General features: G+C 29.1%; 1 protein-coding gene across 2 annotated transcripts in view; it reads right to left on the reverse strand.

Annotated features, from left to right (window-relative positions):
- Positions 1-3,769: 3,769 nt before the first annotated feature.
- The window catches only part of LOC145328898 (uncharacterized), a 128,726-nt gene continuing 115,307 nt past the window's right edge, over positions 3,770-17,188 (reverse strand). Inside the window, exon 2 of one of the 2 annotated variants that reach the window (XM_080172837.1) lies at positions 3,770-5,041. In XM_080172837.1, coding sequence (XP_080028963.1) covers positions 4,651-5,031 — 381 coding nt within the window. In that variant the 5' untranslated portion in view covers positions 5,032-5,041 and the 3' untranslated portion in view covers positions 3,770-4,650. The remainder of the gene's footprint in view (positions 5,042-17,188) is intronic. The other variant, XM_080172836.1, reaches the window with a different exon arrangement.

The raw sequence follows: 17,188 nt of genomic DNA on the forward strand, positions 1-17,188 counted from the left end.
ACAGTGATTTCGATCATAACCTTTTCAAGACAGAAGTTGTAAACCTATTTGAACCGCCGTTATATAGACCCTAAGACACACATTTAACTAGTAATATACTTATTTATACTTGATTTTGATATCCTTATAATAAAGTAACAGGATGTCTAATAATCTCGCTAACCACTGAACCGATATGGTTCTCCTTTACAGGGTAGCATCTCATATGTCCTGAGGGGGGAGGGGTGCCGGACACTCCCAACCCCCGCAAAAAAAATATTTTTTACTAAATCTAAAATATAAAAATTAGGTTATAGAATTCAACCCCCCTCAAGTGCCTCTGGGGGCGTAACCGCTGGTTATATGAAATTGTACTTAAAAATCTTTTGGAGCTTAATACTTCTATTATTATTCGCTTTTGCTTTTATAATAAAGCATACTGTCATCCTTGTTTTATTACTTATTTATTTTAAATTTCAAATAGACTATTAAATTGCTATTTATATGCTTAGATAATTCAGTTTAGGTTGATTGATTATTTGCCTAATACATTTCTTTATATAAATTATCAACCATATCGAATTCTAAATTGAATGCATACGCGTATACAACATTTAAAACCATTTTAATAGTTTGTTAATGTTAACATTGAATAAGAAAACCATTAAAGATTTTTTTTTATTTTTAGAAAGTTAAAAACTTTGTTTAAAATAGATATAATATATCTAGAAAATCCATCTAACCCAAGTTTTCGTCAAACTAAAAAAGGGATTTTTTGCAGATATAAACCATTGTTTACATTTTGTTATATACGAGATACGGCGACGAAATTCTAACTTTTTAGGTATGTTTTGTCATATACTAAAAAGTTATAATAGGGAAGAAATTTTTAAACAAATTGGTATGCGACAATTTATAGCTGACTCATAATGCAAACGAAATGAAAAAAAATATGCACTAAGGGACCAAGAACTGTAAAATGTTTTAACTAATAAGATGTCTTGAATGTACAGTAGGATATATAAGTTGGAAGGAATTTTAATGTTATGGGGAGATTTGAAATCTGCATCAAATTTTAAGGATTTTTTATAAAATTATTTTTTTGTATAATTCTTTATCTAAAAGCAGAAATACAATTTAAGTTTATTATTTTTGACCAATAGGATAGGTGGATTAGAAACTACCTGCGCTCTAATTGGGTGAATGATATACGACACTTAAGCTTCTCCAATCAGAGCGCAGATAGTTTTCAATCCACCAATCACAGATGTCAAAATTAATTAATCTAAATTGTATTTCCGCTTTTATATAAAGAATTATACAATAAACGAATTTTATAAAAAAAAATCCTTAAAATTTGATGCAGATTTCAAATCTCCCCCTAACATTAAAATTCCTTTCAACTTATATATCCTACTGTACAGTATTCTCCTAATTTAGAAAATGCTGATTTAGAAAATGTCTCTAAAGTAGTATCTATATTAAAGTTGCAGAGCTCATACATAACAATTATTTATCGCATCATAATATTGACAGTTTTCCGCGGATATCAGAATTAATGATTTGTTAGATAGATTTTACCCCTATCATACAGACTTTTCAAATTATAGAGTAAGTTCGGTATCAAAACATAATAAAAACTAATTTTGATTCCATGTATTTATTTTAGTCATTAATTAATTAACGATAATTTTATGCCCATCACATTAATGGCAAAATAGTATTTATAATATAAATACAACTTTTCAAGCTTATCATATTCAATAATAAAGCATTTTTAAGCTTCATTTTAAACAAAGAAGTTGTATCAACTTTTTTGCTTTTTATTTAAGATAGCTAGCCGGTTCTTTCAGTAAGTAGTAGATGTAAAATTTTTCATAGAATTCAGATATGCAATCGGTTTTTTTTGTAGACCTCTTATTTTTTAAGTAATTTAAGTTTTTTTAAAAAATAATTAAGTCGGTTTTAAGGTACTAAAACGCAACAAAATAAAAGAAGAAAATAGCCAGTATGTACAAAAATAGTAAGATCTTTAATTTGACACCTTACTTTTAAAATTCTGTTGAGTAATTGTTGAAAAAAATCTATTTTTTTAACCTCGGTTTAATCAAAACATTAAACCTAAATATTTTCTCATACAGACATAAAAAATATGGGTTCATATATACCATTAGAATGAGAAAAATAATATGAATCCATTCTAAGCGAAATTGAAAAAGTTTTAAAAAATTGTAATAAAAAATAGAAAAAATAAAAAGTTTATTTTAAGAATTGTAACTACTAAACTAGCCAATCACAAATCGCAAAAATTGACAAATCGGGAAGCTTAATCTATAAAATTAACCTATAGAATTGCCAGAAAAAAAGGAGAACGTTCATACAATATATACAACTAGCTGCTACGCCCCTAGAGGCCTCTAGTGGCACTTTAAATGTTTTTGTTTGTTAAATTTAATTTTTTATGTACGATATCACCTTATTTGACGTTGAAGTCTCCCCTAAGGGGGGATTTTTTTGTTTTTGGGGGGGTTAGGGGTGTCCCACCCCTCAAGAAAATATCTTAAAACCACCACAGGACCAGTTGGCATATTCCCTGAAGAGTAGAGCCCATTCGGTTCAGTGGTTACCGAGATCTTAAGCTTCAGACGGACAGACAGACGGACAGACAGACATCGTTCTACTTTGTATTATAGATAGATACTACAATAAATATAGTGATATTAAAGAACATGTAAAGAATGAAAAATTATGAACAAATATGCATCAGTCTGTTTATAAACTTCAAAACAATGCAGTTAAAAATACATTATTGTTTCTTGTGTTTAAAAAATATCTGCTACATTGCATTGTATTTTGTTTAGGTTTGGTTCAGGTTTGGTTCAGGTTTGGTTCAAGCTAACCCTTTAAAGCCGAAAATTATGATTCTTAAAATAAACTTATTTTTTTTATAATAGTTTTATAAAACTTTTTCAATTTTGCTTAGAATAGATTCGTAATATTTTTCTGATTCTAAAGGTATATATGAACCCATGTTTTTTATGTCTGTCTGAGAAAATATTTAGGTCTAAAGTTTTTATTAAACCGAGGTTAAAAAAATAGATTTTTTCAATAATTACTCAACAGAATTTTAAAAGTAAGGTGTCAAATTAAAGATCTTACTATTTTTGTTCATACTGGCCATTTTCTTCTTTTATTTTGTTGCGTAATAGTACCTTAAAACCGACTTAATTATTTTTTTAAAAAACTTAAATTACTTAAAAAATAAGAGGTCTACAAAAAAACCGATTGCATATCTGAATTCTATGAAAAATTTTACATCTACTACTTACTGAAAGAACCGGCTAGCTATCTTAAATAAAAAGCAGAAAAGTTGATACAACTTCTTTGCAATAAAAAAAAACTTAAGTAACTTTTGCTTAGAGATAACAAGTGATTTTTTCTTGAATGTTGTACTATTTGGAGTATTTTAAATTTTAGTCCATTTTGTAAATTGAAGCCTTAACCTATTTTTTGTCGAAAAATGTTTTTGCAAAGCTGTGTGTGTATTTCTAATAAAAAGGAAAAATTAATTTAAAGATTCAAAAAAAATGATTACAATGGAGAAAGCAACAAAAAAATGAATCTTTAAATAATATTTACATTGAAGAAACACTTCTGCAAAAATTTAAATGATTTTTATGAGATAATTTATATTGAAATTTATGTGCAAATCTTCACATAAGTTAAAATGACCCAAAAATGCCCGAAAAAATATGTTTTTGTCTAAACTAAGTAAATGGAAAAAAAGTACTTAACTATGGTAAGCTTGATATGAAGCAGTTTATAGTGCTAAAAATGACGCCATACAATACAAATGACCAATGATAGGCCAGTATGCATTGTAATTGACCATTGGTAAAATATATACTGACCTTTCATTGGTTATTTGTATTGTATGACGTCATTTTTTTATTAGGCCCTATAATCTGCTTTGCTTGATATATAGAATAATGTAAAATGTAAATTCAATGTACAAAAAAGCATCATTAAATTATTTGACATTAGTTTTATCACAATCATGGCCCCTCAAGAGGTTTTAAGTGTCAAAAGTTAGGTTAGGTTTGGAGAGTATTAACTTTAAAAATGTCAAAGTTATTATTGCATGAAAAAGGTTTAACTATTACAGTTTTTAAGCTGAGTCTTTAAATAAACATTACTTTATATTCAGAAAAAAAAAATAAGAAATTTCCTCATAGAGAAAAAATTGCATTTTCTATGAAAAAAAATTGTTTTTGATTTTTAGATAAACATGATTTAATTAGGAAAGGTACTATTAATGACTTTTTAGATTATTGTTTGTATATATATTAATCACATTTTTGGTGAGTAATATTCGTTCGTTCGTTTTTTAAGCTAATGCTTAAATCGGTGGTTATAAAAATAGATAAGTTTATATATATGAAGCAGAAATCATAAGAAATATTAACCTTTTTTTGAACTAGGTTCTTTTGGGGCTTAATATCTTTTGTGATTTATGCTTTAAAAAAGGTAAGCATTGATTTTCATCCGAATTATAAATACAATATTTATATAAAAATAAAATTATTTGTATAGCACTTGAAGAACGATATCATAGCAGGACTTTTAGTTCAATGATATCGGGAAGGAGGAAAAAAGAAAAAAAGTTTTTTGTCATTTTCTCACTTCTAAAAATATCAAGTCAACGTTTGAGTATGAGGGTTGACGTCTGTGGCTCTTGTAGTAGGGCCGGGAAGATGATTTGTTTTTGCTGGGAGATGTCGACACACTTGTCGATGACGACATCTGATCTAACCCATCCTCAACACTGTTGTATTTGTCATCGTCGTCACTGGTGTCGTACAATGTCGTCGTACTGCTGGTACTGCTGCCAAACATGTTTCCCGCGGTTTCTGCAAACATGTTTCCCGGGCTTTGGGGCGAGCCCTTCTCACATGTCTCGGGGATAGGCTGCAGCCAAAATTTGCGGATGAATTTTTTGAGGTACTTCTGGTTGAGGGCGCGCATGCTATTCTCCTCGCTGTTGACGGTCATCTTCACAAACCTGGAACAGCAAAAGAATCTTTAGTATTCGAATTCATAGAGAGAAGGGACAATGGGCTTTTTATTACACTCGTTCCCAAAATGTTATAATAACGTTGGCATCACAACTTTAGGGACTTTAGTGAATTTTAGTTGGTTAGTTCATTAGGATGAGGAGTGTTCAAACGTTTTAACCAGTAATTTTAATCTACAGAAGGGGTAATTTTGTGTATCATCATTGGAGATGTACATCAATTAATCGGTCATTATCTTATCCAAGGTCCCTGATTCGAATTACAATTTTATGATATTATAAATTCAACTTATAGGTACTAAAACAATTTAAATTATAATTTTCCTAGTATAACAATGTATGTATGTGCGTCAATTATAAGAAAAAGATTAAAATTGTTGCATAAACAGGGAAGAAGAGATCAATGGCAGTAAAAAATCTAAACAAAATCTTATATACTGCAGAAATTAGAGGGTACTTAAGACAGAATTACGTACATACGAATTTGGGGGCACATTTATTGTCCATTCATCCCTGACTATAAACACACATTATATAAGAATTAACTTGAAATGACAAGAACGTACTTTTTGTTTCAACTCTTCTAAAGTGCAAAGATTAAAATTTTCTATGCATATTTGCTAGCATACGGAGTGGGGGTAATGCACCAAAATCAAAATAGCAAAATAATATAGGGGTTAAAACAATTTGTGTATCATTACAATCAATTTGAATAATTTATGAATTCAAAATAATATCAGTTTTAAAATGAATGTACTCAGTTTATAAAGGAGCTTTAGATTAGTTCATTAACATTGCCGTTTAATTTTAGCTGTTATTGGCCCACTCTTTTATAAATGCAGGATTATTTGCGTAGTTCATTCAAAACAAATTTGCCTTGGAGAAATACCCCAGCGCAACTACTTTATAAATAGCAACTTCTAACATTTAAAAACTATGATTTTTTCCATAAGATAAATAAATAAGTAATTTAACAGCATTTGAAAACTTTAGATATAACAGGCAGAAATATAAGTTAATTGTACAACTAAGACCATATTCATACTTAATTTAATTTTGGAATCCTGGAAAGAAAACAAAGTAGCGGGTTTTCGTATTTCTCCTATTTCTAGCCACTGCCAGGGGCTCTAATCCTGCGGAACTATCATTAACATTTACTTAACCTAACCTAAACCTTAACCTTAACCTAACCTATTAAAAGCAACTCTAAGAATACGACGAAACCCGCTACTTCGTTTTCTTTCCATTATTCTAATTTTGTTTTCTTTTCGCGCAACTTTACTAAAAAGATGTTTAGAAAAATAAAATAAATTTTCCAATTTATAAGATTAGAACTCAAATAAGGAAGTTCTAAAAGAAAGGCAGGAACAAAAATGCATTTTACAATTCATTAGAAGTTTTTTTTATTTGTCCAGATTTAAGCAGTAAAAGGTCTTGTATGTATGTTTTTTTTTATCAATTATATTTAGAATTTTCCGTCTAGAAACAAAGGATGACAAAAAAAGGAATCACTACTTTCTTAAAATGGGAGGATTAATAGAAAATTTTTATTAGTATGGCTTGTCCCTAAATGCATAGTTAGGACATTCTGACAAAGGTTAAGCATTGAAAGGGTTGCATTTTTCACCTTAATAAAGACGACTTTTTGGTTAATAAGAAAATCCTCTAAAAATGTAATATTATGGGTGTTAGTTCATTTTTAAATGCAGTTAGGAATTTTAAAGACACAGTGTTTGCATGAAACAGTTAAATTTTAATGTTTTTTTTTATAATAACAAAAATTGTATATTTAACTTATTTGGTAGATAGCCATACTTGATACATATGCTTTTATGATCAATGATATTGATAATAATTTATTAATAATGATTTTACTCAGGGATCTATAGGGATAAGACAATGGCCTATAAATTGATGTACAGTACATCCCCAGTGATCATACACAATTTTTTCCAATAAAAGTCCCAAAAGTTCATGAGGCAACGAATAAGTAAACGTAATTTTAAAACTTTTGGGACTAGTGTAACTGGATCATAATGGTTTAAATGTATTGTGCCTTATTGTATGACAAACAATTTGAAGTGGGCGTAAGCACCCGCCCATACGCACGCACTCAACACACAAAAAGTGTGAAAAAAGCTTAATTAAAATACTTTTGCCACTCTTTTACAGATAATTTGCTTTATATACATTATATATGTATTTTTAACAAGTATTTTTTTTACATTTTATGTAAGATAAGTATGAGGTCAGGTGATTTTAATTGGCTTTTTTTACCTTAGTAACAATGGATGGAGAATATACTTGGATCTTATGAACGGGGGAAAATTGTCTTCAATTTAGATTGCTTTTTCCCTGTCATTTATTGGTCAGTTCGATCATCCAGTAGAAAGAAAGTGTATAGGGTAAAGGGAGTGGTCATTATTTTGGCCCTCTAAAATTAAAGTACATGATAATATGGTGTAAGATCCAAGTAATAATAAATCAAATTTAAAATTAATGCCAATTGAAAAAGAATACATAAAATACCTAATCTATCTTTAAGATTTTTATCCTACTTTTTAAAGTTATTTTCAACATAATAAAAAAACTCAATGTAAAAGGAAAAATTTCTAAAAAAATGAGATGTCTATCAAAAAAGATTTCAAAAGAAAAAATTCATCAGAAAATTTTTGTTGAATGCATAATCAAGATTATATCAAAACCAATATCACGTCATTAAATCTGATAGGAGGAGTTTATACAAAACTGTGTGAATTGTAGGTAGGGGGTTTGAATCTTGGTCCAAAATAATTAGAATACTTTGGCCTATTAACAGGAGCAAATGATAATTTGCATTTAGAATTTTTAGAAATATTTTTTAAATGATTTAATTTCTATTGTCAATTTTGCTAAAATTTAAAATTGTTTGTATTGTAAAAGTGTCTTTAAATATTTTTCCAAAAAAGGCAAGGAAAAAGTGGGCCCCAGCCTTTGACATAAATCTGATTTATAGGCTTCAAATAGGCCCTATTTATCTATCTATACAGGCCTCAAATAGGCCTTTTATCCAAGCCTATTTTTAAAAATATGTAATTATCTTTCCATTTATCAGATTTTACCATAAAAATCTGCATTTTTTTGTATATTAACCTTTTGGTGGATTTTAAAGAATTTTATAATGTTTTATTTCAAAGCATAGTTCAAGTGCAGAAAAACGATTATATATCATTGTTTATTGTTTTAATTTGGGACAAATATCTGCAAATTTGTCACAATAAATAAAGTTAAATAAGTGTCTGTCTACACAAAATATACTTAATAGTTACCCATTGAAAAAAAGTTACTTAACCGTCCCCTAAAAATGTACAAAAAATAATGTCACGTTCAATATTTGATACTTCAATCAAAATATTAGACATTTCTTTGAAGGCTCGGCAGCGTCTATGATTTAAACCGGTTTGGATGCTTTAATTTTTTTTGGATGATGGATTGCCATGTTTGGGTCAGAATTAGACTTCTAGCTGATATTTAAAATTGTAAAAGGTTCAATAAAGGCTTACAGGCGGCTTACGCGCGGCTGCCGAGCCCTGATTTCTTTTTCCAATAAAACTTAGATAGATCAATTTACACCTTACAAAAATAAAGTTTAAAAGGAAAAGAAATGTTAGATATTTGTAAAAGTGGAAATGTTTGATAAAAATAGGTAGAGCAATTAAGTTTAATACAGAAAAATGAAAAAATTAATTAATTGTAGATTGCATTTTTGTCACTAAACTACTTAAAATTGAATCAAAATAAGCTTTTTATTTTTTTTATAAATTTGTAAAATTCATTATACGTAGTTGTCATCTTTTAGTTTTCTGAAGACAACCGATCATACATAATTTATAGAGTATCTGTGTAACTGATAGAACAAAATTAGAAAGGCTTTTTCACATGCTGAAACATCATGTAGGACCTAAAAAGCTTTAGAAAATTAACATATTAAAGATAAAAAGACGCCTCTAAGATTGCTGTTAAGACAAGACAAAGGCAGCGTCTTATTAAACCATTATATACCCATTGTTTCATAGATACAGACAGCTACTATACAATTTTAATAGATTTTTTACACTTATAATCAAAACCAGAAAAGGAGATACTTAGGTAAAAATTAAGATGTCATACATAAAACATTAAACTTGTACATCATCCAAATATTATAATAATTCAAAATGTGTTGTTTTCTACATTATAGAGTAGTTGAGCATGCTGTAATTGTCCTCAATATGAAATAATCATTACAGTTACTTTTGACTAGCATAAAAGATAAAGGTAAAAAGTTGAAACAGAAGATGCATAATACATGATAAAAATGAACAAATATAAGTCCCTATCCAAAAGCTATAATATTACCTATATGAAAATGAAAGCAACAGTATTTAAAAACCGTTGGTGGATTTTTACTCGCAAAAAAGGTTTCAATTTTCAGGGATAAAGAAAAGGATAAAATAAGTGAGGGAGGGAGCATTGGGCTATTTATTACACTGGTTCCCAAAATTTTAAAGTAACGTTTTCTTATTCGTTGGTTTAACATTTTTTGGGACTTTTGTAGAATTTTGATTGGTTGGTTCCAATCATTATGTTAAATGTCCAAACGTTTTAACCACTAATAGTAATCATAGGATATGTACGTACATCAATTTAGCAGCCATTGTCTGATTCCTTTAGATCATTAGGATAAAATTCTAAGCTTATAGCTATCCTTATCCCAGAACTTTCCCTGGTCATTTTTAAGCTTACGAAGACAGAACTATAAAAGGTGAAAAAGTTTTTAATTCATTGGCCTACCCCTGTATTACAAGTAATAACCCATGTTAACCATAAATACCATTTTTGCCCCTGGTTACATCGTATATATGAGGGATGGTTCTGTAGCCGTTTAGTCATTAACAAATCACAGCATATTTACAAGCATGGCAAGACTTAAAATGTATTGTGATCTACGTTTTAAGCTTCTTTAGACACGGCTACTTTCTTATGGTCGTTGTCTCTCACGGATCTAAAACTAACGGATCACAATTATGAGCTGAGATAAACGAATATTTTTCTGATTCTTTTATTACTAATCATTCTACATTCTCAACGTATACAAATGCCATTCAAAATTAGATTAATAATTATAAATTTATTTTCAAAAGGCTCTTAATTTTAAGATTTTAGTTTTGTTATCCTAATATGACTTTTTGTATGATACCTTTAAGGCACTTAATTTGTCTCTGTGCTTTTTTATCGCACATACTTATCCTTTTTTTCAGCAGGATAAAGTGGTGTAAAAAAGCTCAAAAGTCCTTGGGTCAAATCTGTTATTATATGGCCCTACAAAATTAACAATAAACATTACTGTTACATGTTTCTTATTTTGTTTACAGAATACTGTATAACATTTTATTGTCTATGTATATTTCATGGAATGCTGCAATTTAGCAGGGATCTAAAGGGATAAGACAAAGATCGATAATTTGATGTACATCCACAATGATGTTACAAAAAATTACCCCTTCTGTATACTTATTCAAATTAGTGGTTAAAACGTCTAGACACTCAGCTTAATGAACCAACCAATCAAAGTTCAATAAAGGTCCCCAAAGTTGTTAAGCCAACGAATAAGAATGGGTTATTAAAACTTAGTTCTTAGGGGACTTAGTTATGTGAAATGCTATTTATTGCTATATCAAATGAACCCCAAATATCTGTTATTAAAATGCCTCAAGTAATGTAGAACATTTTTGAGCTTCGCGCCAATTGAATTACAGTAATTTAATGTTGTCAGTTTTTTACATCAAAATTAAATTTGACATTTTTAAGAAAGAATATTTTAATTTTGTCAAAAAATTCTTTTAAATAAAGATTAAAAATTTTCGGTTAATCTAATAAGTATTCTCATGTAATTAATAGTTTTTTATCGCATCGTTTTATAGACAGCTTTCCGCGGATAGTAAAATAAATAACAAGATAAATTCCGGTTTTGTTAGCCCCTAGGTTCCGAAGACCCGGGTTGACAAATCTGGTATTAATATTTTTATTTTACTATTTGTAGAAAATTGTCTATAATACGATACAATAAATAATTTTTCAGTATGGCTGAGAGCGGATATTAATCGGTTTCGAAGCCATACTGGAAAAGATTTTTTAAAAAGTCTATATAACAAAAGATCATTTGATACCAAGACCCAAAATTAACTTGTTAATGACAACCATTAGAAAAATTAATGTTGCTTTCTTTCAGGGTAACTGTAGTTAAAAAGGATTTTTAGCTTCAAAATGTGTTTAGGCAGCTAGGAATGTTTGAATGGTTGGCTATACACAGGGATTCTAATGAGGAAAAACAAAATTATCCCTACTGTGAATTAGAATCATTGGTTGAAAAGTTTTGGCACTACTAGATTGAAACCAAACAATCAGAATTCAAAAAAAGTACCCAAAGTTTTGAGAAAACGAATAAGATGACGTCATAGGAGGGGAAGGGGTTTTTACCCCCTTTCCCCCCACCCCCACCCCAACAAAAAAAGCTTGGATGTCCTTACCCTCCCTCCTTGCTTATATATTGATATTTATACAGATAGATGACCCCAGTTGAATAAATGTACATTTTGCAAGATTGTCCTCAAAAGAGATGCTTCGTGCCTTAAATTAATTTGAATCTTTAAAAAATTAATTCTACTTTTTATTTAATGCAGTAAATTAATTTCATGACATTTGTGTTTAAAGTATTAATTTATAAACCGCCATTAAGGCAGTTTTCATTAAAACGTTCAATATGGTATTTATACCTATTATTAAATTTTATTGCAAATAATCTGAAAAAGAAGAGTTTCTTTCTGCATGCGCCGAGCATTGAAATCTTTCTATCAATGAACTGCAATGTCTATCTACCTATCTATCTGCACTTATGTATATATAAAGTATCTATCTATTTAAAGTGCAAAGACATTCAACAATGTGATTATTTACAAGCAAAAATATTTCAAATATTCGCATTAAAATTCCGATACTTATACTACAATACAACAAGGATAACATTATTCAAGGTTGGTATTAGTTATTTCTCGCATCGTATTACAGACAACTTACCGCGGATTTTGAAATGAAAAATTATAAGATTAAAACTAGTTTTTTATTTGATATACATGATTTTTCAGTATAAATGAGAAACGGTTCTAATTCTACGGATATTAATTGATTTCAAAGCCTTGCTGTAAAATCCTTTTAATGTCTATTTTTTTTTAGCTTCTTTAAGTCACATGTAAAATATCTTTTAATGCCCTGAGATTAAGACAATAAATTAATTCAAATTATTGATAATTCAATGGTTAGTGAAGTAAACTGATAACTTTTAAGTAACAGACCTTGCCATATACTTAGAAATGTGCATACAGGCAGTGAGGGAGGGGACATTTAGGTGTTTATTACACTAGTCCCAAAAGTTTTATACTAACGTTTTCTCATTAATTAGATTAACAACTTTGAGGGATTTAATTGCATTTTGATTGGTTGGTTCTTTAAGTTGACTGTCCAAACGTTTCAACCGGTAATTGTAATCTTCAGAGGGGATAATATTGTGTATCATCATTGGGGATGTACATCAATTTATCAGCCATTGCCTTATCCCTTTAGATCCCTGGTATATAGGTATATATGGGTGGCGACATCAGAAATATCTCTTAAATATGTTATTTACTTAAAATGCTTTTATTTCATTAGTAATGCTTAACTTAATTGAGAAATTTATTAAACGCCCATAACAGGAATTTCTAGAACTATTGATTGGAGAACAGCTACTCTATAACTAAGGCTTGTCATATACTTTTCATATTCTTAAGGGATAAGACAATGAAATATAAATGATGTTTGCACCCAATGATCATAATCAAAAGTATCCGTCTTGTGGATTAAAATTATTGGTTGAAAAGTTGAGACACAACAAGTTTAAACCAATCAATCAAGATGTAATAAAGGTTTTGAAGCCAACCATTAAGAGTAATTGTTGATAAAACTTTGGGTACCAGTTTAATTTACTGCCTAAAATTAATTCTATGGGTTTTCCTTAAATATTTTCAAGTAAAAAAAAAGACAATAACAATGATTTTAACAAAAATGTAAGATAATGAATAAGCCAAGGCTTCATACATTAGCAAAATTTTAAATTTTTTTCTCAGTTTAAAAAATGTTATAATTGTTGTTATAGAAAATAATAAAAAATCAAAATTTCAAGGGCAGAAGTTAAAACACAATTTTCAACCATTTTAAACTCGTACAAAACAACAATAAAAAATAAAAATCTACCAATTTTATTGCAGGTTTTCCTGGCTACTAAAACTCATCTTTGAAAATAATTTGACACAAACAATAAAAGACTAAAATTGATATCCAAATCAGTTTTGTGTAGAGGATTTTGCCAGAAAATTTTAAATTTTGACTACTCCATTACGATTTTTGACCACCACCAAAATCGAAAGGGTGTATCATGAAATGTAGACCCTTGTCGAGGGGTTGTAGGGGGGTTGACACCTTTTGGGTGTATCGACCCCATCAATTTTTCCAGGGAAGTCGATTAACGATTATATACAATAACTATCAACCTCTACTTTGCTACACAATATGACAACCACTAAAACATTTAACATTCTCACAAACACACACACACACACACGTACACCAACTTACTAAGCCAAAGGGGGGTATTAATGGTAAAATTTGAAAATCTCAGATTTTAAAAATCCGTTAAAACCACCAATCTTTACAATCGCAGGCATACAGGAATTTACAAAAAATAATAAAGTAAGTTAAACTTATCATTGTTTTGTTATCAAAAATAGACAGATGAAATTTTGTATGAAGATTCATATGACAACTGAGCTCATTTTGTATTTCTGTCATTTATGCAAAATTTTTCTCTTTCCTTTGATTGGCTGTTTTTTTCTTTTTTTCACATTTAAAATCTTCGCTACTTCTTACCATCCTCTTAAATGGATAAATCAAAAAATTTGAGTTTTTAAGGTTGATGTTATAAAAGTTTATATATGATAATCTATTTATTTTACTAGGTATAATTATAAAATTTGTCTTTGAAGCAGCTTATAGTGCCAATAAAAATAACCAATGCAGATAAGTTGGAATACATTTTACCAAAATTTAATAAAAATGCAATTTATAAGCTGCTTATTTATCTTTCCCTGCCTCCATGTAAGGATCTCTACACTACATGCCAACACAAATTAATTGCTAATACATGGACTAAACTTTTCTGAAGCAAAATTCTAATACTTTTGACTTGATGATTTCAAATTAAACGATATGTAATTTGTATAACTTTACGTCCGTTACATTGGCTGTTTTCTTAATCTTTGGCTCAACAACTTTGGGGACTTTTATTGAATTTTGATTGGTTGGTTCATGCAGTTTTAACCACTACTTGTAATCTACAGAAAGGTTAATTTTAGATCCCGGTAACAAAAATATAAAAATTTTTACTCTTATGGACAAAGTTTTTCTTGTTATTTAATATTTAGAAACCAATCAGAATTCTTAGATTTTAATAATGAAAAGTTTATGTAAAAAGGGCACTTGAAAAGTTATGTGGTAACGGAACGAAATTAAGCCTTAAGGGAAGCTTCAAACCATGTTCAGAAAAAAATATTATTAGAGTTAATTAGACGATTTTAATGTTATTTTTTAAATGTATCTAAAATTATTGTTTCATTCATAGCTCTTTACAGCAATCTAAAGGAATAAGACAATGGCTAATAAATTGATGTACATCCTCAATGAAGACACACAAAATTACTCCTTCTGTAGATTAAAATTAGAGATAGAAGCGTTTGAACACCCAGCTTAATTAACAAACCAATCAAAATTCATTAAAAGTCCCCAAAGTTGATAAGCCATCGGATAACGAAACGTTATTATAGGTCTTTCTATACTGTAGTAATAAACAGCTCATTGCCCCCTTTCCTCTGAAACAAATCAAGCCAAAAAAATCTTAAATAACAGTCTAACAATAATATGTCTATTGTGAAAGAAACATTTAGACCATGATTAACGTTAAGATATTGATAAAAAGTTGAAAGAGCCATTAATCTAAACTTTGTACTACTATTATTACATAGAAAGGGGGTGAAAGCAGGGATCTAAAGGGATAAGACAATGGCCGGTATATTGATGTACACTCCCAAATTAATCCATCTGTAGATTACAATTAATAACTGAATGAACCAACAAATCAAAATAAGTCAAAGTAACCAAAGTTGTTAAGCCAACAAATAAGAAAACGGTATTATATAACTTTGGGTACTGGTGTTAAACAGCTTAATATCCCCTCCCTCCCTGGGATAGTAGTTAACCATTATATATTTACTTAGGGCAAATTGATAGGATTTTCTTGTCAAAATTCTCACCAAACTTATTTGTAGAGTTGCTACTCTATAATTAGAGTTTATAAGTATGTATGTATGTACATTAATAGCCCTTTTCAAATTTTTACTTCATTTAAGATGCCATAATTGATATCATATCATTGCTGCGCTTTATATGAATATGAAATTTAATATCTACATTAAAAACTTGAAATCAAAGTTCATAATAGTGAAGAACATACTACAAAAAATTTAAAATAAACAATTTCTTTACAATGAAATATATACACAATTTGATCGTTGCAATAATATGCGATGAATCATTTATGACAAAAAATCTAAAAGATTTTTATAAACAAGGATGAAAACATCCATAAAAGCAAAATAAATTAGTCAGGTGAACATTAAAGCTAAGAGGTATTAACATTGTACCTAATCGTTTAAAAAATCTCTATTAACATGCCACAAATCATAATTTGATATTGGACTGTAAATTATACTAGTATTAGTTATTTCTCGCATCGTATTATAAACGGCTTTCCGCGGATATAGAATGTACAATTATAAGATTAAAACTAGTTTTTATAGCCCAGAGGTGCCGAAGGCACCGGCTAAAAAAATGGTTTTATCTTATAATTGTCCATTTTTTGTATTCGTAGAAAGCTGGATATAATTCGGTGCTCGACATAGTTGTTTTCGTATGGATGAGAACCGGTTCCTATCCACCGGATTCAAATGAATACGAGAAAAAAACTTCTTTCATTCGTTGGCTTAAACACTTCAAGTACCTTTATTAAATCTAGATTGGTTGGTTGATAATTAGCAGTGTCCAAACTTTACAACCAATAATTTTCATCTACAGCAGGGGTAGTTTTATTTATAATCATCGGAGCAGTACATCTATTTATGGTCCATTGTCTTAGCCCTTAAGATCCCTGTAATCACCTTATAGTAGTGTTTTTTTTTAATTGTATAAAAATAATCACGCAACCTTTCTACATGCTTCAGATATGACTTTTGAACCCAACAAACAAGGTTCAGAAAAAAATCTATTATTTGACATAATGTTTTAATAATTTTTGAGAAAAAATAAGAAACATGCTAAAACATGCTTTTTATAATAGTACAAAAGTGTTATTGCTAAATATAAAATACAGGTAAATTCAATAAATCGTCGTATATGATCTTTGAAAAACCTTTTTTTTAATTCTAAAAAAAATATTCAAATTTTCGAATTTATCAATAAATAAAAAATCTTTTTTAATTTAATGTTGTACGGATGTACTCTAAACCATTAAGTAGATATGCTATTATAGATGACAGTTTACTTTTTAAATATTTTATGGGTTGTTAAATAATAAAAAAAGCTTTTTAGTTCGTCCGTTTACCTAAAATTCTTACCAAAAATGATATCAATATATTACTGATCTAAATTATTATTTCAGTATATTTTCTATTACGGCTTTGTATATAAATAGAGATATCCCCCTCAAATTTCTTAAAAACCTTCCCTGGACCTATATGAAGCTACACTGCAAAGGAGAACCATATAGGTTCAGCGATTAGAGAGATCCTTCGCTACAGACAAAAAAAATACCATTAGCAGTAACCTGCTTTTAGCTGTCTTTTTGTAATGTTGTACATGTCTAAATGCTGTGAAGCTTTTGAATGTTATCATCCTTGATGAGATATCTATTAAGCATGGTATCTTATTACTTCCTTATCTAAGCAACGGATTGCAATTTATATATTAAAAGAA

This window comes from Acartia tonsa, chromosome 9, assembly GCF_053477335.1.
Source record: "Acartia tonsa isolate MP-2025a chromosome 9, ASM5347733v1, whole genome shotgun sequence".
In the NCBI taxonomy this organism is placed as follows: domain Eukaryota; kingdom Metazoa; phylum Arthropoda; class Copepoda; order Calanoida; family Acartiidae; genus Acartia; species Acartia tonsa.